At 37.5% G+C, this 24,104-nt stretch overlaps 1 protein-coding gene across 3 annotated transcripts in view; it reads right to left on the reverse strand.

Moving 5' to 3' along the window:
* Window positions 1-1,794: 1,794 nt before the first annotated feature.
* LOC149029486 (structural maintenance of chromosomes protein 6B-like) overlaps window positions 1,795-24,104 on the reverse strand; it is a 95,709-nt gene continuing 73,399 nt past the window's right edge. For all 3 annotated transcript variants that reach the window (XM_089141896.1, XM_089141894.1, XM_089141895.1), the window contains 6 exons: window positions 23,394-23,473; window positions 23,120-23,198; window positions 22,891-22,948; window positions 22,700-22,797; window positions 3,939-4,033; window positions 1,795-2,189 (listed from right to left, as the gene is read on the reverse strand). In XM_089141896.1, the coding sequence (XP_088998022.1) occupies window positions 2,132-2,189; window positions 3,939-4,033; window positions 22,700-22,797; window positions 22,891-22,948; window positions 23,120-23,198; window positions 23,394-23,473 (468 nt within the window). In that variant the 3' untranslated portion in view covers window positions 1,795-2,131. The remainder of the gene's footprint in view (window positions 2,190-3,938; window positions 4,034-22,699; window positions 22,798-22,890; window positions 22,949-23,119; window positions 23,199-23,393; window positions 23,474-24,104) is intronic.

The following is a 24,104-nucleotide window of genomic DNA, read 5'->3' on the forward strand; positions in this document are numbered from 1 at the left end:
TATATAAGAAAATAAGATGGATTTTCAATTAAGATGAAGTAACCCTAAAACCAAAACTTCATTGTTGACATTCGGTTGATTGAGATGATCGTTGTCAAATGTTGTTAGTTGAGGCAAATGAGGGCAAAGGGCAGTTTAAAATTTCTCCGTTGCTGTTATTGTTATTTCCTGATTTTACATACAAATATTCCAATCTATGGATTGGATACTAATGTTCAATGAAAATATTAACTTTTGAGGCCAAAAACTCATTTGAATTCTCCAAGAAAAACTTGTGAATCACACATAAATATTTGAACATTTTCAAGACTTGGTTGGTAAGATCTATTGTTCCGTTACAATAACTCCCAACATTTGCTTGTATTATCTTTCTAGTTGTTTGCCATTCTCAAAAATTTCACATAGATGTTCAAAGGAACATATTCATTGTTGTTACTTAGGGTTCTGACATGTCTTTGTTAACTTCTTCCAAACATTATCTTGGTTGGCCCCACAAAGTTTTTCCCTTGAAGTGTTTATGCTATGTTCATATATTCATCCCAAAAAAATAAATATTTTTAAGTGCATTCAGTTTGGTCTAAGGGACCACTAAGGTTGGTCTAAAGCAGCCCAAAAGAGTTCGATTTTTGACCCCTCAGCCTATACCCCCATCTAAAAATCCTTGTTATGGTTGGATTCATGTTGACGTGAGGATAAAAGTTTAAAATTTTTTTATTTCATTATTAAAAATGGAGGGTATCTTTATTTTATTTTTTTGGCGGGAAAAACAGAAGAAGTTAACCGCTTAAATTGACACCATTATTATATTATCCTTCCTTTAATCTTGCCGAGCGAAAATGATAAAATTATGTGCTGCGTGTCCTGCTTATGTGGATGTGGCGGCGGAGGCGGTAGGGTTGTGTGGATGGAAAAGACAAGAAAGATGGAAACCCAACCATAATAAGGAGATATATATAGGGCCGGTTCTCTTTTATTCTCTAAGGCTGCGTTTGTTTGCTGGGAATAAGATGGGGTGGGAAGATTCTTGAAAAAATGGTAGATTTCTTACTTTTCCTTTAAATCCCAAAATGGTAGATTGTTTGGTTGTTTGGGGTGGGAAAGTGAGAGACAAGTTTCCTTGATTCAAGGAAACTTGTCTGCTGATGTGGCAGCCCAACTTTCCCACCCCATGCTATTTTAAAACCCCACATATTTGGTGGAGCTTTGTGGGAAAGTTAGGGAAAAGTAAAAAGTGAGACCCACCCCTATCACTTTTCCACAAAACCCTTTCCTTTTCTTTCCTTTCTTTTCCTTCTCCCTCACCCCACTACACATGGGATCCACATGTTTTTTTTCTCCCACCCCTTTTTTTCCACCCCTTTTTTCCCACCCCACCTTTGCAAACAAATGCAGCCTTAACGGAAAATATGGCAATGAATTTTGGAGCCCCAATTAAGTAGTAATCTTTTCACGATCTGCGGGATAAGAGAAATGGATTTCGTCTTCGAGATTTGTTTTCTAACTTAATTCAATTTACCTCATTTGCTTCCTAAAGAATTAAGATTCTTTCGATCTCAATGGGAACAATTAGAACATTTCCTTGACAACCAAATATAGTGAGAGATGAGGTGAATTTGCCTGAAAATGAATCCCATTATTATCTCTCCTTGTGAGAGAGGTTCAAAATGGATTGAAAATTTCAAATATGAAAAATGATATACTGTTTCAACAAACTTTAGTTAACCACCAAGAAACTATGTGAAATATTCCCTAATAGCATATAACTTTCACAATTGAGTATAAAGCAATATCCTCATGAGATAAGCATAAGCAGTGTAATCTCATAAAATATGAGACAATTTCATTCCACCGGAATTGTTTACTAGCAAAGCATTCAACTCCTGTTGCAAGAGAGTCCTTGGAGATTAAGAGATTACATTAGGCTAATAAGAAGAGTGGCAACTCCTGTTTATCAGCATTTCAGAACTGTCATCCATTTTAGTCCACTATACAAATACATAAGCATAACAGAAAAGACCCCAGCCAATGAAAGCATATATACAAGATAATCCAGCTACCCAGGATTACATGTGATGGGCAATTGGTAGACCAAAAAGATAAAAATGTATCTACAAGTTGCGATCTGCTTAAATCAAGAACGAGGAGCTGCCATTTGCTGCTTCTTTACCCTTGGCCCTGCTTTCACCATGCTGAATTCCATACCAAAAGTTATGAAATGATTAATGACTATATATATATATATATATATATATAAAACCAAATGCAATTACTTCTCAATTACACAAAATATTCAAATCAAAGTGCAGTTATAAGGTAGCCCATCCTTGGTAATCAGTTTTGCAGCAGCACCCACTATTTAGTTAATTCTACAACCAGATAGTTGAATATTCCAGGCCAATACATGGACCTAGGGCATGATGTCGTAGTATATCCCCTTCAATTGCAGCCTGTCTAAAAACAGCCAGGCTGTTGAATTGCCACCCACTCTAACCCTCCCAAATCCACTCACTATCGGTAGCTAAAATAAAATTATAAGTCTCACCAGCCAAGCCAACAAAACAATCAACATATGGTCATATTTGGACCAGGCAATGTGCCCCCCCCCCCCCCCCCATTCACAAAGATACAATGAGCTTTTCTTAGGAAGTACAATAATAAAAAAAAATTAATAATAATAAATAAATAAATTTAGGGTACTTGCTACTGTTCAGAGAAAATGCTATACAATATGGACCCAATATAATAGCAGCTCAGATGTGGTTTACTTGGGTTATTCAATACTTTAATAAGGTCTTGGCACAATGGTTGGAGAGCCACAGTTGTAGCCTGATGTCAAGGCATCACAACAGCCTCTCAGCATAATTTGCTGCGTAGCCACCCTGCAGGCTCAGGTTTTTTCAGTAGGCTTAATCTGGACCATTTATTCCACTATCAACTACCACTGAGTCACCTGTACCAGCACATTATTATCAAGCCATTTCATCCCATTTATAATTATGCTTGACCTAGGATCTCAACTATTTTATTTTGGTTTGAATGACATCTTTCGAACATTTTCTTCTTTCTCCAGATTCCATCTTATACAGTCTTGTACTAGTGGTCTCAAAGACATTCATGTAATACAACTCTTTGGAAAAAACATAATCTCTAATGAGATCCCCAAAAAGTTATATTATCTCTATTCATGGTTTTCCTTAAAAATTAAATCTAAAATGGCAGTCACTATAAATTACTCATTTTTAAGAACTGATAAATAAAAAATGCACTGAAATTCTATAATTGCTACTTCCAATATTAGAAGATTATGTGTACAAATTCAGACAACATATATCCTGAGATATGTAAAAGGGAGTAATAATCTCATTTCCCAGAAAGGAGGGATCAAATAAATGGTTATCAGGCATCAGGTTTTAACTTTCAAGTATAAAAACAAAAAGTAAAAATATGGAAGTGAGAAATAGGTGTGTGTGAGCTTATACAAGATTAGGAGTGGGTGGAAAACTTGACTCAGTCCACCTTCAGCATCTTACTGCTTCAACCCCCCCCCCCCCCCAAAAAAAAAAAAAAAAAATGAAAAAAAGAAAAAAAGAAAAGGAAACAGCACAACAAACTTCTTTCTTTAATTTTTTTTTCTCCTTTCTTTCTTTCTTCTTCTTCTTCTTCTTCTTCTTCTTCTTCTACTTCTACTTCTTTTTTTTTTGGCTACAAGTCAGATAAGGATTTGAGGACTTGGGCTTGTAATTATAAGAATAATCATTAAGATTTTTAGCTACATAATTGTTTTCAAATCAAAACCATACAACACATGGAAGTGCACACACTACTGCAAGAAGATGATGTGCCAATAAAGCTATTGAAGATGTGTAAGACCAATGATCAACATAATCAAAGCGCAAGCCGATCACGTAAGCACAGTGAAATCAAATATAAGTATTTACCTGATATCATGAGGGGTTATGAATATCCATTGTGAACCTTGTGCCAGTGCAAAATCCACGAGGGTATCCAAGCTAATTTTTCGGCTAACAGCATCCTGAATAAGCAGAAGTGAGAAAAACTCCTAAAGGAATTTAATTCCCTCAAAGCATGACAATGATAACCACCTAGAAATTTAATGCAACTAAACTTCCTCACAAGTAAAAAACATCTTGATAATATTCATTGGAAACAACAGTTCATATGCTGCTTGATGTTGTATGATATTGAAAGAGTCATAATCTCTGGCATGCCTAGGAATCAGACTCAACAGGCTTAAGAAACATGACTTGCATAAAAACTGTTGCTATCCAATACGACATAACAAGGTTATACGAAGGGAAGAAGAGAACTGGAGATAACGCAAGAAGAGCAATACGAAGAAAACAAGTCTGGAAGTCATCAACTCCCACACCATATGCTATTACTTAATAAGAGAAAGAAATAGATTTACAGATATGTCTTGTAAGATACTCTCCCCACATAGCACAGACACATCTTACATGTATGTGCACACAATACTAGCAAAAGTCAGTCAATAGACATGTCTATCTTGTCTAACAAATTCGATGAGGACATCATTCCAGCGGAGTGACAGTTCCTAGTCTATCACTGACACAAGCGTAGATATCAGCCCACTGCAGCACCTATGTGGCACGACAATGAGTTTAGAGGCTACAGGATTGCCAGAGTCTATTGGTTCAATGAACACCGCTTGTGGGCAGCCTAGTTGTTTTTAATAAGTTTAATTTGGTTATTTGTGAGTCATACGTGGGTTTATTGGTTTATTTAGGGTTTAATTTGGTTCTTTGTGAGTCTTGTGGGTTTATTGGCTCAGTTTCTCCCAAATTTTTAATTCTTGTTGGGTCATTCAATGTAATTAGGTTTTGGGTTGATCCATAGGTTATATTAGCCCATACATTAATTTCACTGAAGTGTACTTTGTGGGTTTCCAGTTTTGGTTCTAAGTGATTGAACATTAGTAGTGATCAAGGAACAAATTTCGGTCGAAACCAAGATTTTGACCCAAGAAAAGGCCGAAATTTTTAGGTTTCGACCGAAAAACAAATGATTTTTTTTTGAAATTTCGACCCTAGGTTTCAGGCCTTATATGACATCCATTTCATATGATTTCTTGCCTCCTACCTATTTAAAGCATAATAAACACACTGGAATTAATATTTTGCCAAAAAAAAAACCACTAAAAATCAACCATTCAAGTATAATAACAAATGACTAGTTCCGACAAACTATATTGCATATAGGTAGAGAATTATTAGCATACATGAATTGTTTGATAGAATAGTTAGATAAAAAACAAGTTAACAAAATAAAATGACCAACTAGATCAAGTGATGGCGTCTCACATATATTAAGTTGAAGCCCATATATCATACATACATATGTATTTAGAAAATTATGTTCAAAATACATAATTTAGAAAATAATTATTAAAATCTGAAAATGAAAAAAATGGTAGCAAATAGGAAAAAAAAAAAAAGTTTAACATAGTCCTAGGCTAAGCATACATTAATTTCAAGGCAATACAAAATCATTTAAGGCATGAACAAAACAAAATAAAAAGAAGGGAAGTATGGATCTGTTGGGTGTGGCTCATGCTTCATATTCTATTGTTGCCAGAGTTTCTTTTGTAGCTGTTGTGGCTTAGGAGTTGTTTGGAGGCATAAGATGAGCAAAGAGGTGCTTGAAGGCAAAGGAGTCGTGGAAATTAGGTGAAAATGGGATAGAAATCAACAAAAACTGAGGAAAGAAAAGATGGAATGTTGAAATGGTTGAAATTTCAGTCAAGATGGTCATTTCGGTCGAAACATCCGAAATGGTCAAAATCTCCGAAATTTCGGTCGAAACCTATAACTTCTCCAAAATAATTGGAATTTCGTTTCAGTTTTCAAAACTGCAGGCATTTAAGCAAAATTTCAACAATTTTGACTGAAATTTCTTCTATGGTAAATTCTAGTGACCATTTAGGGTTTTGGGGGATTTTAAATTAAGGGTTTTGAGTCAATTTAGATTAATGAAAATTGATTTTTTTGAATGAAAATTGAATTTTTTGAATGAAAATTAGAACTTTCTTGCACAAGGAATCTCTCTTTGACCTTGGCATCATTCTCTCTCCCTCTCTCATAGTAAGTCTGTTCCTTTGTTCTCCCTTCACTTGTTGCATGAACTAGTCCCAGGCCCTCTTTGCTCTTTGCTCATCTGTACGGAGTGCCTTGCTGCAGTTAAATTTTTTTCTTTTCTTCTCCCTCTTTAAGCCCCTGCTCTCCCCTTCTTCATTCATCTGTTTCTAGCTCCTAACCCCAACTCCCCACTTCCCTTTTTTCTCTTCTTTTTGTTCCTTTTCCCACAGAAAACTTGACCTTTCTTTCATTTACTATTTTTATTAATAATTATGATCCCTTGTTGCTTTTCTCACAAAAACTCTCACCTTTCTTTCCTTTTAATATTTTTACTAATAATTATGTTCCCTTGGGTTTTCCCTTTACAGTTTTTGTTTATCTCACTTTTCTTTATTATTTGTGCACAGTTCCTTCCATTTGCTTCCTATAAAATAATTTTTTTAGCAGAAACTTCCCCTGCAACCTTACAGCAAAACCCTACCCCAGTTTCCTTTATTATTATTTCTAACTAAGCAGGTATTCTTTTCTTTTCCCCGTCTAGTTAAATAAACCCTGCCCCTGTTTCAATAAGTACTTGCATATGCCGCTGTTTTGAAATATTCATTGTCTTTTACCTTTAAATCAACCTATGTAGCACTTCCTGCAGGAGGTTTATTTGTATTAAAACCTAGGGTCTTTACACTTTGATAATTGCTGACTGTCATTGCTAGTTTTAAGACCTCTGGACTAGGACAGCAAGTGTTCTCTAAGAAGTCTTGTCTAACTTGCACTTGATTAGGTATTACATTGCAATGATACCCTTCCCCATATTTCCCTAATGAGTCTTGTTTAGTCTTGCTTATTAGTTTTTGGCTGATATTGGTTATTACTTTATTATTTGTCTAGTATTTGCATGTTTGTCATCTATAAGATGCTGCAATCCGTTTCTTCTCTTGTTACCCCTTTACTAGTATTTGCCCTACCCAAGAGCACTTATAACCAGCCCTTGTAGGTCCCCTAGTCTCTAAAAAATGTGTATAGAAATCAAGATTTTAGTTTTTCCTTAGTAAATTAAGAGTCCACTTCAACATGCTTAGTGTGGTCATCTAAATTGAATTCTGAGTTATATTGTTAGCTGTTTTTATTTTGTCATCATCAACTCACAGTTCAGTCTAAGAAAAAACTCATGGATCAGCTTCTTCAGCCAAGGAAGCTCACAAATACAATGAGCCATAGCTCTGAAGTCTGTCCCAGCACTAAAAGTGTCCTGATGTCTACCTGGTTGGTGATCGTTGTTGCTCGCAATCAATATGAGTTTCCATTCTCAAGTGGTTATTTCTCTCGAATAGTTATCTCTTGCCTCCCTGGGATAGAGATACCTGAGAGTTCAGCACACTGCTTCCAAATGACCAATTCAACAAGCAGATGACTAGCTTTGACACCCAGTTTATGATACCAGTCAATGAATGAGTATAAAGGGCCTACAACCTGACATACCTGTTTCACTTATAAGATACGTGTATACTTCCTGTCACAAAACAAGTGGTTGATCTTGATATTACAATTCTTAACTATATTAAGGTATCCAAGTCCTTAATCTCGAACTGGTCATCTAGATACTTTAACCTTCTCCTGTCACAGGAAAATTTTATGACAGTCATACCGTATTATGTATGCTGCAAAATGTTGGGCAGTTAAGAAGAATCATATGTGTAAACTCAGTGTATCAGAGTTGAAGATGTTGAGATGGATGATTATTGATTAGTAAAACTAGGAAGAACAAAGTAACGAATAATCACATTAGAAGTGGTATAGGACTAATAGGAGTAGCTAAAATACACTACAAGCTACAAGAAAGTTGTTTGTGGTAGCATATCTAGTATGTGGGAGTGTTTTAACTGAGATTACAGATACTAAAAAGAGATGGGCAAATCCAAAATGACCTTAGAAGAAGTTATATCATGTAAGAGCATGATTGGAGCAGAATGGAGGGCAAGGAGTCATGTTGCCAACCTTTTATTTTGGATGACAGTGTAAAGCAATTAACTTAGCCCCTATTAGAATATGCAAGGGTCAAAAGGGAGGAATATCTTCTAACTTCAGTTTTCCTTGCTTCCGTATTTTGTGAGAAGCATATCCTTGGTGCCTAAAACATTGTTAGTTTTAAGTAGAAAAGACACAATTACTCTTAATTGCTCTTCAGATTATCCTATATTTTCTTATATCATATAGAAAATAACCATTATAATAACAAAAATATCAAGAAGTATTGTCCAAACTAAATGGGCTGGCTACATGGACCATTGCCTTCCATCAGCTCCATTTGAGGCCAAACTAGATACAAGGCCTAAGCTATTGTTGGAAGAATTTTAACTTGTATCTGAAGGACACAACAGGAGCTTTATTTATACAGAAAACTTACCAAATACAGAGCAAAACAAATCTTCCCAGTGTGGGAACTTACAAGAAAAATAAAATCCTAGTAAATCTACTCCCAATAAGGACAAAACAGAAAAGGAAAGTACTAACTAAATCTAATCAAATTACTTAGGTCTTTCAACACTCCCTTCAAGTTGGAGCATAGATATTTACCATGCCCAACTTGCCAATGGTACTACTAAACACTTTGGTACTCAAGCTCTTTGTAAGCACATCAGCCCATTGTTTGTCTAAAGTAATAGAAGTGATACGAATCACCCCAACCTCAATCTTCTCTTTGACGAAATGTCTATGAATCTCCACATATGTAAGCTATGTTGATTGCTAACTTATTATCTGAGTACAACTGTTGGAACCTCTGAATCCAACCCAATCTCCAAAAGCAGCCCTCTGAGCCATAGTACATCACTTATGCCCTGAGCAATTGCCCTAAACTCAGCCTCGGCACTGGACCTCACAACTACAGCCTATTTCTTGCTTCTTCAAGTCACCGAGTTACCTCCCACATACACACAATATCTAGAGGTAGACCTCCTGTCATTTGGAAATCCTGCCTAGTCTACATCTGTACATGCCTCAACCTTCAAGTGTCCATGAATTGAAATCTAAATCCCTTTCTTGGATTGGCTTTTAAGTACCTCAAGATTCAATACACTGCATCCAAGTGAGAGAAGTAGGGATCATACATATACTGGCTAACAAGACTGACTGAAAATGTGATGTCTGCCCTAGTATGAGACAAATAGATCAACTTTCCCACAAACTTCTAATACCTCGTCCTGTCAACCAATTCTCCCTCTTTTGCCTTTAAGTGTAAGTTAGGCTCAATAGGAGTATCAACAGGCTTATACCCTAGCATTTCAATTTTCTAAGAAGATCCAGAGTATACTCTCTCTCTAAGAGAGCTACACCACTAGCGGAAAATTGAAATGCTTAATCCCCATATCTTTGATCTCAAATTTAGTTCCCAAAAAGGTCTTTAATGCTGAAATCTCATCATTGCTGCTGCTAGTGGTCCTAATATCATCAACATATGCTAAAAGTATAGTAGTGTGGGAACCATCACTTGTGATGGACAAAATGTGGTTTGCATTACTTTGCTTATAGCCATTAGAGATCATGGCCTAATGAAACCTTCCAAACCACACTCTTGGAGATTGCTTCATCCTGTACAACGCTCTCTTTAACTTGCACACCTTCCAATGAGTCTTGGCAGTAGAATACCTAAGTGGCACATCTATGAACACCTTTTCTTGGAGTTCTCCATTTAAAAAAGCATTCTTCACATCTAACTATTGTAGACTCCACCCTTAATTCATTGCACATGAAAGAATAATCTGAACTGTGTTCATCTTGACAATAGGGGCAAACGTCTCCTAGTGATCAATGCCATAAGTCTGAGTAAAGCCTTTGGCCACTAATCTTGCATTGTACCTTTCAACAGTCCCATCTGCCTTGTGCTTGATCACGAGCACCTATTTGCAGAGATTAAGCGATGGGGGGAAGAGATGATTTCTAGTGAGTTGAAGAGGTTGTACAGGTTGGGCAATGGGTTTGGTGATTTGCAAAGGTCATGGTTTGAGATTTCGCAAGATATCTTGCTTTTTTAAGAAGGCGTGACAAAATGAAGGGCGGAACGAGATAAAGTGCGAGATTCCTAGATCTCGCTCGAGATCTCTCCCCAGATCTTGTCATATCTTGCAAGAACTCTTTTTTTGCCCCATTTTTTGCTGATTTTAGTTGGATTTTTACTTCCAACTATTCTTACCACCTCTACAACACCAAAGGAAGATCAATCATTCTATGTTCTCTTATGAACTTATGAGTTATGACTTATATAGAACTTCTAACGGTTGTATAATTTTATTATTCTATTCTTGAGAGTTTAGATTGTGATACTCATATAAATGGAATTTTGATGACATTTAAGCTATTTGATGCTTGCTTTTCATTTATATTCCTTAAAGGTTCTATATTATATGTTGTATAACCTTGCATTCCCCAATCCTGCAACATTTCGCTTTCAAACTTAGGGTTGTTTTCTCACAAATCTAAGGCCATCAGTGTGTTTAGAAGGCCTAAATTAGGCTAATTACCAAGTTTGAGCAAAATCTGAACCCTAAAACCACCGAGATTGGACATCGAGTTGGCAAAAAAAAAAAAAAAAAAAAAACCATATCTTGACCAAGGTCTCGCCAACTAAGTCGAGATCTCAGTTTTTGGAAGGGGCGAGATCTAGTTCGAGAGCAAGATTTTGAACCATGGCAAAGGTCAAGGAGATGGGTAAGAAGATAAGTTTTGGTTCTGGCGAGATGGTGTTGCAATAGGTCTGATTGAGGCAATGACGTGTGAAGAAGAAGAAAAAGAAGCACACTTTGCGATGAATTGTTTTTTTTTTTCTTTTTTTTCTTCTCATTTTTGTTTTGTTTTGTTTTCTCTTGTGCTCTGCGATTGAGAGAAAGGATGAGAAAGAGATTGGTGCTCAGTGATGGATCAAAGATGGCACTGATACCATGTGGGAGGAGTTGGAGGAATCTTGACTTATGTCTGAAGGACAGAGCAGAAACTTTATTTATACAAAAAACTAACCAATTTCAGAGAACCAAATCTTCTCAGTGTCGGAACTTACAATAAAACTAAAATCCTAGTAAATCTACTCCCAATAAGGAAATAATAGAAAAAGAAAGTACTAACTAAATCTAACCAAATTACCCAAGTCTTTCAACAACTATCCATAGAGAACCAACCATTTTAAAAGTAACCAAAGTAATTAAAACAAAAGGTATTTCAAAAATATTTGGAATGGCGTCATTGTCATTTAACTGTAAATTGGAAAGGAGTCACTCCTAAAGTTAGTAGATTTATTTTCTGAAACATTAAGGATAGTAGACATAATCGTCTGCAACTTTAAGGGGTGTGTATTTTTTTTCTTTTTTTGGCCAACATGGGAGTTCAGGGCTTTAAATGTGACTATTCCTGCGCATCCATATTGATCCAAAACCACATAGACTGGGTCATACAATGGTTGAATGAGAACTATTCATCTTTCACCATCAGCAATGAAGAGCCTAAACACTTAAAGTGACTGGCACCAAGAATATGAGGAGTTAAATTCAAGACCTCATGCTACCTTAGGCAATGGTCCATTGCCAACTCAGTTACCCCCTTCGGTCCATATTGACCACGTAATTGCATGGAGTGTCTCACCCCCGGTTAAATGAGAACCATTCAACTTTCACCAAAAGCATTAAGGAGCACCAAAAACGTTCATCTGAGTAGGGTATAAGGAGTCCTCAAGCGATGGTCCCTTGCCAATCTTTAAATATATGAATGTGTGTTTTTGGAGGTCTCCACATTAAAGGTGAATCCCCCATTGGCTGAATCCTTTTTCTCTTCTTCCTCTTCTCTGGTTCTTTCTTTCATTATCTTATTCATGGTATAAGAGATGGTGTGCTAGAAGCCTGGGACTGCTACATTCCCTGCGAAGCTCTCCTTCTAAGATTGTTTTGAAGACCTATTCAAGCTTTAGTTAAAGGGTACAGCACCCTATGCCATTTTCAGAACTTGTTAAAGACCACTACATGGTTTGAAGAAGAGAACTTGGTCCCCCAACTTTCCTATGAGGATTGTTTATTCAGCTTGTGTCTAAATAGTATGTGATCTAAAATTCCAGAAATCTCCATGTTTGGGTTGACCTTACTGCTGCTCTTGTTGCCTTTTGGGAACAATTTATTGCTGATCAATTCTTGCTGACTGGAATTGTTCATGGCCTTTCATGTGTGACTTCTTTGTGGAACAGTAGCTGCATCATAGTCTGACCTTTTGAGGGTTTTTGTTGGTTTGACTGTTGAGAGAATCTAGCTTTCATCAGTCTTATTTTGGATCATATTTCTGCTGGACCCACAGAATCCTCTTTTTGTCAAAACTAATTCTGTTATTTGGTTCAAATAGCGCTGATTTTATTAATTTAGGCTATTCCCCTCTTGAAGAATTTTATGTTTGAGTGATGGCTGATCTAAAGAAAGTTGAAACTGATGTTATGTCTCCATCCTCTCACTGCTTTGCTGAGAAAAAAATTAGAAGGGGCTGCAGTTTCCACTATAATGGAAGACAATGTGAAATCGGTCCCCACTGGTTGTGGGCACCAAGCTCACTTGACACATACTGGCCCTACTGATGATGAGTTATGAGAGGTTGTAGATGTCTGTATCATAAATAAGATGTTTAATTCCATGAGAGAACTTGTCTTGTATTTACGAGTTATCCCCGGAGTTTTATTGGGTTGACTGGAAGAGTTGTTCTTTGAGCCAAGACTTTGCTGACTTCAAACAGATGCAAGAAAAGCTAATTCTATACTTTCAATTACCTCTAATGTGAATCAAACACAAAACCAACAAGAGCAGCTCGTAGTTATAGGATTCATGTGAGGTCTTGGCAAAGAGTTTGATCCTGTATGCACCTAGATTCTTGATGGTGATCTAGCCTCAATGTTTGTTAGTATTCACATGTTTTTTTGAGCCTCATGCATGGTTTGAGTTTCTTGGTTTTTGAAAAAACTGAGACGAAACGTGCCTGGAAACCAAGAAGTCTTGCGTATCTCGAGTGTTTCGACCATTTTGGTCCATCCCATGTGTAATATTCACCTGTTTCGATCCTCTTGAGCCCCCAAAGTGGTTTTTTTAATTCAAACCTTCATTTTAGACTCAAATCCCTGCACTCCTTTGTGGTTTTTCCTTCCATTTGCTGGACTAAGTTAGATCAAAACTTATTTGAAGAAAGGTACACATGTTCTTCCGTAAATCTTGAATTTTTGATAGTTCACCCATCAATACATGTTAGTTATTGTTCAAATCAATATATGTTTAGTTTAGGGTCCGATAAATGAATCCATGTAGTTCAATTTTTTTTTCCTGAGTAGTCCTAGTGTTTTTTATTTTTTTATTTTGCAGTTTAAAAATTAATTTCCATACAAATGTATCCTGAAAAAAAAAACTATTTACACATGATGGATGACATTGAATCTAGTATACGTGAAACACCCTCACCAACATTCAATCTAATATATATGAGACACCATTACCAAGAAACTTATCATGGGATTAAGTGGAAATATCAGCAAAGGTTTCTTTTTGCTTCTTTAGTTTGTGGTTATCATGTTTAATGTCACGAAATGTTGATTGTATTGGACATTCGAAGTACACTGATTACAGTTTACAACTCTTCGTACTTGATGGACCAGATTATGTCTCCCAATTAGTAGGGTATGAAGGGATCCACATCCCGTTCCCTGCACCCTCTAGGATCCCGGCTTGAACCCCCCACTGGTTAATTCAATTTGGGTGGGTTAAATTCAAATTAGTTTTGGGCGTTGCCTGCCCTGGCCCCTGGGGGGGCTGGCGGCGGGGGAGTACTTCACATTAAGTTTTTATGCAAAATGGCTCATTCATTGTGTTTATAAGGCTTAAAATAAGGAATGTACAAAAACCCAGGTCAAAAAAGAGTCGAAGTAGGGCCAAAACCAGGAACCAAGATTTCCAAGGAAAATACCCTGGTTTCAGCCATCTTGCCAAGAATTTGGCCAACCGACTGAAAACCAAAATTTCAAACCATGAGAATTTTCATGATGCTACTCTAGATGATAAATCAACTTAGCTTCTTCTACTCCTACTCAAAATTCTACAGAAGGGCAAAATTTTGGTCATGGTCTTAGACATAATTCTAGTAAAACCCTGAGTAGGTATTTTGGGAAACTTGCCATCATTACTATGGTCACCCTAGACCATGGAAAAACAATTCACCGAATGTCGGCCGTTTCAGCAATTGGGGAAATTTTTTTCGGAACCGAAACAAAAATCATCCCAATATTGCTGAGATTTCGGAGATATCTTGCGAAAAATTGTAAATATCACTGAAATCTCGAGAAAATTATCGAAATATCACACTTTTTTAATGTGACATATGCTATAATTATTGCACTTTGAAACCCCCAACACAATTTCTAATGTCACATCCTTTGTAAGTATTACACTTTTTTCTTGAAACACCCAACCAAGCCCTTTAGCCTTTTTGGGAAATCGGATTTCAAATCTTCACCATTTGATTTTTTTCTAACTGTAAGATCTCATTCAGCATTTCCCTTCTATTTTTATATTCAATTTTCATAAAAAACTGTAAATTGCGGCTCCTTTTGAATCTGATTGTTTCCCTTTCTTTTGTCCTTTTGTGTGTTAGGAATGGTCAAATAGTTGTGTGTGGATGTTGAATATTTTAAAATTATCAAAGATTGCAATTATTGCAATTTTGGATAATTAATCTTTCAAGCGGACAATCTGAAAACTGAAATTATAGGGCGAAATTTCACCCGATTTTCAGCGATATTTTGCTGGTTCACCAAAAATGATACACAGGAGATGCCTTCAAACACCTCAAGATACGATATACTACATTAAGATGTGAAGAATAAGGATAATGCATGTATTGACTTACAAGGTTGACTACAAAGGTGATATATGGCCTAGTATGTGAAAAATAAATCAACTTCCCACCTAATTTTTGGTAGCTGATTTTGTCAACTGGTTCTCCTTCCTTAGCTTTCAAGTGCTGATTAGGCTCCATTGGGGTCTCTGTAGGACACCCTAGCATTCCAATCTCTTCTAATAGGTCCAAAGTGTACTTTCTCTGAGAGAGTGAGACATCATTAGCAGAGTAGGCCAACTCTAACCCGAGAAAGTACATGAGTCTGCCCATATTTTTTATCTCAAACTTTGTCCCCAAGAATGTCTTCAAGGCTGTAATTTCCTCTTCATTGTTTTTTGTGATAACAATATCCTCCACATATACAAGGAGTACTGTAGTATGAGATTTATCCCTCTTGATAAACAACGTATGGTCTACATTACTTTGCATGTAGCCATAGGAAATCATTGCCTTGTGAAATCTCCAAACCATGCCTTAGGAGACTACTTTTGACCATATAGAGCTCTCTTTAACCTGCACACCTTACCATGAGTCTCTGAACCAGAATAACCAGGGGGCACATCCATATATACCTCTTCCTTCAGCTATTCATGTAGAAAAACATTCTTTATATCTAATTGTTGAAGACTCCACCCTTGGTTTACAAAACATGAGAGAACAACCCGAACAATATTCATCTTAGCAACAGGAGCAAATCTCTCTTGGTAGTCAATGCCATATGTTTGAGTAAAGCCCTTGGCTACCAGTCTTGCTTTATATCTCTCAATGGCCCCATCTGCTTTGTGTTTAATTACAAACACCCATTTGCATCCAACAGTCTTCTTCCCTACAGGCAAGGATACCAAATCCCATGTCTTATTTTTTCCCAGGGTTTACATTTCCTCATCCATAGCTTTCTTCCAGTTTGAGGGAGACATTGCATCTTGCTATAATTAGGGATAGAGGTGGAAGACAAAAAGAGGAAATAAAGTTTGAAATTCTAGGGATAGGGAATGATATGATACATGGTTAGAAACAGGGTGTTTGGTGCAAGTACGTGGCTGTTTCCTTAATGTAATGGGCAAATCAAGATCAAAGACAGACTCACCAAGAGGAATGGTTGCTTCAGGACTAAGATATGGTGCTTCCAATTGCCGTGGCTTAGAGAAGGGCTTTTGCATCCTTTGGTAGGTCTTCAGAGGAGGTCTAAAGTTACCAAAACTAGGCTTAGGCTTACCAAAACCAGCAGCTAACGCAGACCTATTAGGAGTCTGTATGTACCATAGCTATATGTCGACTGTGCTCTATATTTACCATGGCATAGGCTTGAGCCAGAGAAGGGAAAGGTCTCTAAAAAGGGTCTGTGCGCGAATTTGATCAAATTCTCTATTCAATCCTGCAAAAAATTCATAAACTCTTTGTTTGTCTTCCCATTATTGATAGGTAATAGCATCTTCAACATTCTTCGATGTAAATTTCCTATAGAAGTCTGAAGTGTGGTAACATCCCTAAAGAGGGTTATAGTACTGAGAAAGAGTAAGGTCATTCTGCTACAACTGATTGATCTTTCGTCTAATTTTAAAGCATTGTGTATCATTGCCTACTTTGAAGTATGTATCCTTAGCAACTTTTCAAATAGTTGGTGCATCAGAAAGGAGGAGATAACTATCTACTGTGATTGATTCAATGGAGTTTATGAGAAAACCCATGACCAAGCATTCATCTGTGTATCACTTGGAAAGTTGCGGACCAAGTGTGGAAGGTTTGGTAGAAGTCCCATCAAGATGGCTAGTAAGACAACGAGCACCAACAACAAAAGAAATTGAACGAGACCATCTAAGATAATTTGTCCCATTGAGTTTCACAATGGTCATCTGAAAGGAGAAAACTCACGATCCCTACGAATGGAAGCATGGGAAACTCTTCATATGTACCAAAATAGAGAGATGTGTTAAAATCAACCATCGAAGGAACAAAAAATCACTTGTATTTTACAAACAACTCCCTGAAATTATTCGAATTTACAAAGTCTCCTAGAACTATGTGAATTATAAAAAACTCCTTGTAACTATTTGAATCTACAAATAGATCCTTGGAACTATCCAAATTTACAAAAAAACTCCATGATAAGATTTGAATTTGTAAAAAATCCCTGTAACTATTCGAATTTGCAAAATAAACCCCTAGAACTATTCAAATTTACAAAAAAACTCCCTGTGAAATCTCAAAACCATGATCCACCTCAAAATAGGTCAAAATTCTGATCATTGAAGAAGCCTGCGATGGCCCTAGAAACACCCTTGAGAGACATCGATGGTTCTAGGAACATTCAAAAGATCTGGTTAGGTCAAGGGATAGGTTCTAAAGGGACTTTTGAATCATAAAAACCCTTCTAAACCTTTCTAGCAACTATTGTAGGTATGAGGAAGAAGAAGGGAGACAATTGAGAGGTATTTTTTTCTTAAAAGGAACGTTAATAATCCTAGGAGAGTCGTTGCATCATAGAAGAGTCGCAGATGATGCAGCGAGACTGCTAGGGTCAATCGTTGGGTGTAGGAAGGGCAGTTGGTGGTTCGGTTTAGGTTGGAATGGTGTTGAAGGCTTAGGCGATGGCTGTTATGGGCGGTGTAGAGTTGTCGAAGGTGTCGGTGATGGTAGGTGTGGAGATTCAGAGCGGAAGATTTTTCTGAATTTTTCCGACTAACCTGGAATCTACGATGGAGTGTTGGTGCCCTAGATTTGGCATGGCATTGATACCACGTTGAAATCTTGAGAGAATCTTGACTTATGTCCTGTATGACATAGCATGGCTTTATTAATAATAATATTTATGAATGAGCAAGTACAATGTTCCTTGATGTGGGACTAAAAACATAGACAAATCACTCTCTTTAATAATTCAAAATAAAAGTGAATTTGAGAATAGATTTTGGGCAATCTTTCTAAGATCTTTCCCTTTCTTTCGTCTTTCTTTCTTTATATTATTTTTTTTTGCTTCTTTCTATTCTTTCTTTTCTTTTTTCTTCTTCTCTTGTCTGTTTTTAGACTTACCGCAATTCAGTGGAGAAGAAAGAGGGGGTCCGAAGGGGATAGAAAGGAGAAGGGAGGGGGTATACGGTGTCATAGGGGCTGGGAGGTGCTGCCAATGGTGCAGCAGCAAGGGAGGGGATCCTAGGGCTGCACAAACAGGGGAGGGTCATGCGATGGGTTGGGAGGTGGGGAAGGGTGCTCGGGTTGCTGCAATTGAAGGGGAAGGGGAAGTGCTGCTATGGCAGTAGAGGGAAGTAGAAGGGGGCTGTGGGTTGTTTCCTTTGTCTTCTAAGACAGAGTACTGGAAGAAGACTGCTTGACAGAAGATGGTGCTGATCTTTGAAGAGAATTCAATCCTCACTAAACCATCGCCCCCTCAACAAGGAACCCTGATCCTCAACTCAAATTTAGTTTTCATTAAATAATTAGACTAAATCAATTAGAAAGAAAGGATAGGCTTATTTATAGCCTACTAAAGACTCAATCCTAAGTGGGTTTGCTTTATAGATTAGGATCCCCTTAAAATTAATCTCAACCATCCAAATAAAGACTCAAAGATCTATTGGGATCTACTCGAAAATAGATTCCATCTAAGCCTCAAACACTAAAGGAACTCTTCTTGTAGATAAAGACTTGCAAGAGTCCATCTATAAAGAAGAATCCTAAAGAATCAAGAACTTACTTTTAACTTAAACTAGACTTCTAACTCCAAATAGACTTCTAACTAACCAATACATTTCTGAAAATTAAAAGGAAAACTATAAAAATTAAAATCAGCAAATAATTAGGGTTGGGATGGACAAAACTACGCCTCTTGGAAGGTCTGGCCAGCCCTAGGTACGCCACTTTGAAGTGGCCTTAGGGGTCACTCCAAGGTTTCGGCTAGGGGGTGAATTGCAGTTTACATCTATTCTCGCCCTATGTGATAACATTCATCCCCAATGAACGGTTAATTTCTGCTAGAACTCTAAATGCTACTGGGACTATCTTCACACTTGCCTCTTTGGGATTTCATTGGACCGGGCTATCATGACTAGCTAGCGTGCCTTGGGGGGGTCCTTTTGGTTAGTGAGCATGGTTTGTCTTTTCTTCGCATCTTCAACAATATTCAGGGGTAGAAGTATAATGTTTCGTCCTCTATGCTCAAAGATCACTTGTTTTCATGGGAAGGGATAGTTATGTCTTAATCATAAAGCCATGGCCTCCCTAGACATAGTGGGGCCCACAGGAGAAAAACACATTTTGGAGAAAGAAAGAAAAAAAAAAAAACTCATATTTTCACCTGTGGGCCCCACTGTTTTTTGTGGTTGGGAAGCTGATCCCGACTCGGATGATGTCAGTAATCTTCATCAATACTACATCGCACCAAATCTCGTCTTAGTAGAAGTGTAGAGTGACTGAGACTAGGCACTTGGGGGACACGTCCATTCTAGCATCCATGATCAAAGAGACCTTGTAGGGATGCGGATGCTTTTCTAGTTTGGGTCCTGCTCTCCATATGAAACTTCTAAAGACCGCGATATGCTGCTACACTGTCCACGATGGTTTGTGAGATGAGTCCTGCCCATGGTCTTATATGGAAAATAAAGTTTCGCCACCAAACTTCTTCAATATTTGCAACTAAAATCTTCGAGATTAGGTTAAATTGGGCTTCTTGATGGGATCCTATCTTCACTGTACTCATCCTCAAACTCTAGTGTTGGACACTCGTAGGTATCTTCAGAATCTTGATCTGGGTCTATCTGGTGTTTATCTAAGACTGTGACTCCTCCTTTTTGGGGACACTCTCTGGCAAAGTGTAATTTCATGATAATGGAAACACTCACTAGGGTTGTTAGAGATGGGTCCATGGTTCTCAGCTTTGATAGGGTTTGACAATTTGGGGGTTGCAGCTATCGTGGGAGTGTAGAATTGCCACTGGGTGGGTCTCTTTTGTAATTCAGACTGCTTTGCTTCTTCTGCAACAAGAGGCACACTGCATGAAGGGCTTTGTCAAATATATCTCTCAAATTCACTATGTTTATGACTCTAATGATAACTGGATGTCTGAATTCAAACCAAGTTTGAACCGAGTAATGGTTTGAAGCTTGCTCTCTCTGGTGCCTGCTTTGGATGCTAAGGAGTCAAATTGCCATATGTAATCAGCTACTATTGGAAGAGTTGGAGAAATCCTAACTTATGTCAATGTGACATAGCAGGGCTTTATTTATAATAATAGTTATGAATGAGCAAGTACAATGATACCCAACGTGGCACTAAAAATCATAACCAATAAAGACTCTCTAATAGACCAAACCATCCTCTGGACTTAACTTATGTCTTACAACACTCCCCCTCACGTTGGTGCATAGATATCTATCACGCCCAACTTGCTAACAACACTACTAAATAACTCAACACTCAAACTTTTTGTGAATACATCAGTACGTTGGTTGTTAGAGGTAACAAAAGAAATTTGAACCAGTCCAGACTCAACATTTTCTTTATTGAAATGCCTATCTATTTTCCATATGTTTCTTCTCTGTGAGGCACGTAGACTTGTGAGTTCAACCTAGGTGAGGTGGAGGAGGTGGGGTCTGAAGGGGTTCCCATTCCTATTCTGTTCAAGCATGGTGACTCTGGTAGTCAGATCAGTCAACTACACTAGCATCTCCTGCTAGTCTTTAAGATTTTTTCTCGTTGTCTGACAATGCCTGGCTCATCCATGGTGATTCTAGGGTTTGCTAGCAATTACAGCTTTGATACCAAATGATTGAAGCCCAAGTTTAGACTTAGGGTTCCTAGGAAGATTTCACTAAAATTAATGGTTTGCCCAGGATAATCTTCTTTTGAACCAGCAAATAACTATCAAATCTGGATGGGACGGATAACATGCTAATTATAATTTCTCAATCTAAATAGGTGGGTTGGGCAAGATTTGGTTTAACAAAACTAAATGGGTTGATGGGGAAGAGTTAGGGTTTTAACAGATCCCTATGGGATAATTTTGATATATCCAGAATTAATATGGGATGTAACAAAGAGATGGGGTGTATCAAGGATTCCTAAGAAGCCAATGGAGAGGTTTAGGGATGACTATGGGTTGTGGGATTTTGGAAACAGAAAGTGTAAGGATTATTAAGTAAACTTTAGGGGTTTAACCATTCAAAATAGAAATGAATTTGAGAAGGGATCTGGGGCAATCTTTCTTGGATATTTCCCTTTCTTTCCTCTTTCTTTCTTTCTTTTCTTTATTTTCTTTCTTTTCTTTTTTCTTCTTCTCTTTTCTGTTTTCAGACTTGCCTCAAGTCAGTAGACAAGAGGGAGGGGGGCCCAAAAAGGGTGTCGTAGGTGCGGAGAGGTGGGGTAGGGGGTTTAAGGTGTCGTAAGGCTGGAGAGGTGCTGCCAATGGTGCAGCAGCAAGGGGGAGGATCCTAGGGCTGCACAAACAGAGGAGGAGAACAGGAGGGTCATGCATCGGTTGAGAGGTGTGGAAGTGTGCTCAGGTTACTGCAACTGAAGGGGAAGGGGAGGGGAGGTGCTGCAATGGTAGTAGAGTGAAGTAGAAGGGGGCTGGGGGTTGACTTATTTGTAGAACCGCTGTAGACTGTAGTTTCTAAAAGAAGACAGAGTACTGGAAGAAGAGCGCCAGACAGAAGATGGTGCTCATCTTTGAAAAAGAATTCAATCCGTACTCAACTGTAGCCCCCTCAACAAGGAACCATCCCTCAGCTCAGATTTACTTTTCTTTCAATAATCAGACTTAATCAATTACAAAGAAAGAATAGGCTTATTTATATCTTACTAAAGACTCCATCCTAAGTGGGTTTGCTTTATAGATTAGGATCCCTTTACAATTAATCTCAACCGTCCAAATAAAGACTTAAAAGATCTATTGGATCTCCTAGAAAAATAGATTCCACCTAAGACTCAAAACACTAAAGAAACTCTTCTTGCAAATAAAGACTTGCAAGAAGTCTATCTACAAAGAAAGCTCCTAAGGACTCAAGAACTAATCATTATTTCAAACAAGACTCCTAACTAACCACAACTCTACTGAAAATTAAAAGGAAAATTCTAAAAATTAGAATCAACAAATAATTAGGGCTGTGATGGACCAAGCTACTTCTCTTGGAGGGTTTGGCCAGCCCTAGGTGGCGCCACTTTGGAGTAGCCACTTTGGAGTAGCCATAGGGCCTGCACCAGGATTTCGGCCAGGGGATGAATTCCGGTTCACATCACCTTGCCTCACCTGTCTAAAGTCCAAATCGTGCTACAGCATGACCCAGCCCGGGCAGCACAGTGTGCTTGATAAAATAAACTCAAAAGTATCCAATGACAAGAAAAGCAGTGTCTAAGGAACCATACCTTATAGTTCCCACCAAACAATACAAAACTCACTCTAACCCCATTCATAAGCAATATGGAACTAAAGATTTCCCACTACTTCACTTTACAAAATATGACATCAGGAATATCTTGGCTTCAAATCTAGCGAGAGTAGAAAACAAGGAAAAACAAAGCCGTTCGAAAACTTTTTACCCTTTTGTAAACCCAATAAGAGACAACATAGGATGTACAATTCATTATTTATTCGAAGGTCTGAAGATGTTACAAAAGCATATCTCCTTTGCACATGAAAAATACTTGCCTAAAATTTAAGCAAGTATTCAGAGAATGTGTCTAAGTTAACCACATACCATAAACACATCAAACTCGTCCATAGCTCGAAATGGGGATTCCGTCATCTCATGAAGAGCTAGTGCAAAACATAAAGTAGAGAAGGAGCGCTCGCCTCCTGATAACACAAACCCATATAAAGGTGATTACTTATTATATTTAGATAGTTTATTGATCCCTGTTAAGGATAAAAGAAAATTCCAAAAAAAACCTGAAAGCCCTCTTGTATCACGGACTGTTTTGTTAGACGCATCTTGGGGCATCTTTACCTAAAAGACAATGGGGGAAAGAAAAGGAAAAAAGAGGAAGAAGGGTGAGATAAGTCAGCTCATTAATTTTCTAGTAGCTGGAGGATTAAACAGTAGAACTGAAAAGACAAGATAAAAGAAAAACACTGAGAAGATGAAGAACAAAGTTACTTTAGTTTAAAATGTACTCACCACAATTGATAGGGTTTTCTCTTCATAATCAACCTTTATGCGACCACTAAAACCTTTCTTCCGTAAATGACCATTGAATCTAGTTTAATACAATACATTAGTCAGAAATATATAACAGAGTTGCAGTCCAGCATATCCAAACATTGGAAGCAAATAAAGAAATTGAGCAGCAACAGAAAAAAAAAAAAAAAAAAAAGAGTACAATGTAGGCATTCTTGTAACATTATGACACATCCAAAGAAGTGATGGTGTGTTATTTGGTAGGAAAACATACTGCCATGTCAACTGACATTCAGAAAGATTTGCATTCCTTTGGAACTTGCTCCAACGAAAATCAAGTGCCTTGTGCAATTCCTAGAATAGAAAAACAAAACCACATAATGATTATCAATATAGACAGAAAATACTAAACAATATCAGTAGTTGTATCCCTATTCTTTTTAAAGCCTTCAACATCATAAGCCAGAGACTAAAGAAAACAAAAAAAGTCAGATAAATTCTCAAATTTATGTACTAGAAAATATTTGATTCATCTCAAATGTTTAATCAAGGAAAGACAAGGGGAGGGAGAAAGCTTTCCAACGGTGAAACTTAAGATGTCTATATAAAAGAGAAAAACCAGAAACAGAGAAAAGGAAGAGAGGAGAGATACAGCCAAGGTAGGGTTTGCATTTAGTTGTGAAGACCTTGCAACACATTCCATACATAGAAATAGGAACATGAGAGTTTGAGACCAAAACTAAGAGAACAAATCCTTCTCAAGATCAATGATGAGCGCTCGGCACTCACCCCAAGAAATACAACTTGTTCCCTTTTTGCCCATCTACCCTTATTGGTGGAGCATAGGTATCCATATTGATGATGCCTAACGTGTGATGCAGTAAACAATGTCCAAAAGGGTCAATTGGCCTTTGAAATACTTAACTTTGGCCTATGGGTGGATTCAACAGACATTAAGGATCTTATTTTTGGGTATATTGATGTA

This window comes from Hakea prostrata, chromosome 1 (assembly GCF_041222555.1).
Source record: "Hakea prostrata isolate BN-2017 chromosome 1, UWA_Hpros_2, whole genome shotgun sequence".
In the NCBI taxonomy this organism is placed as follows: domain Eukaryota; kingdom Viridiplantae; phylum Streptophyta; class Magnoliopsida; order Proteales; family Proteaceae; genus Hakea; species Hakea prostrata.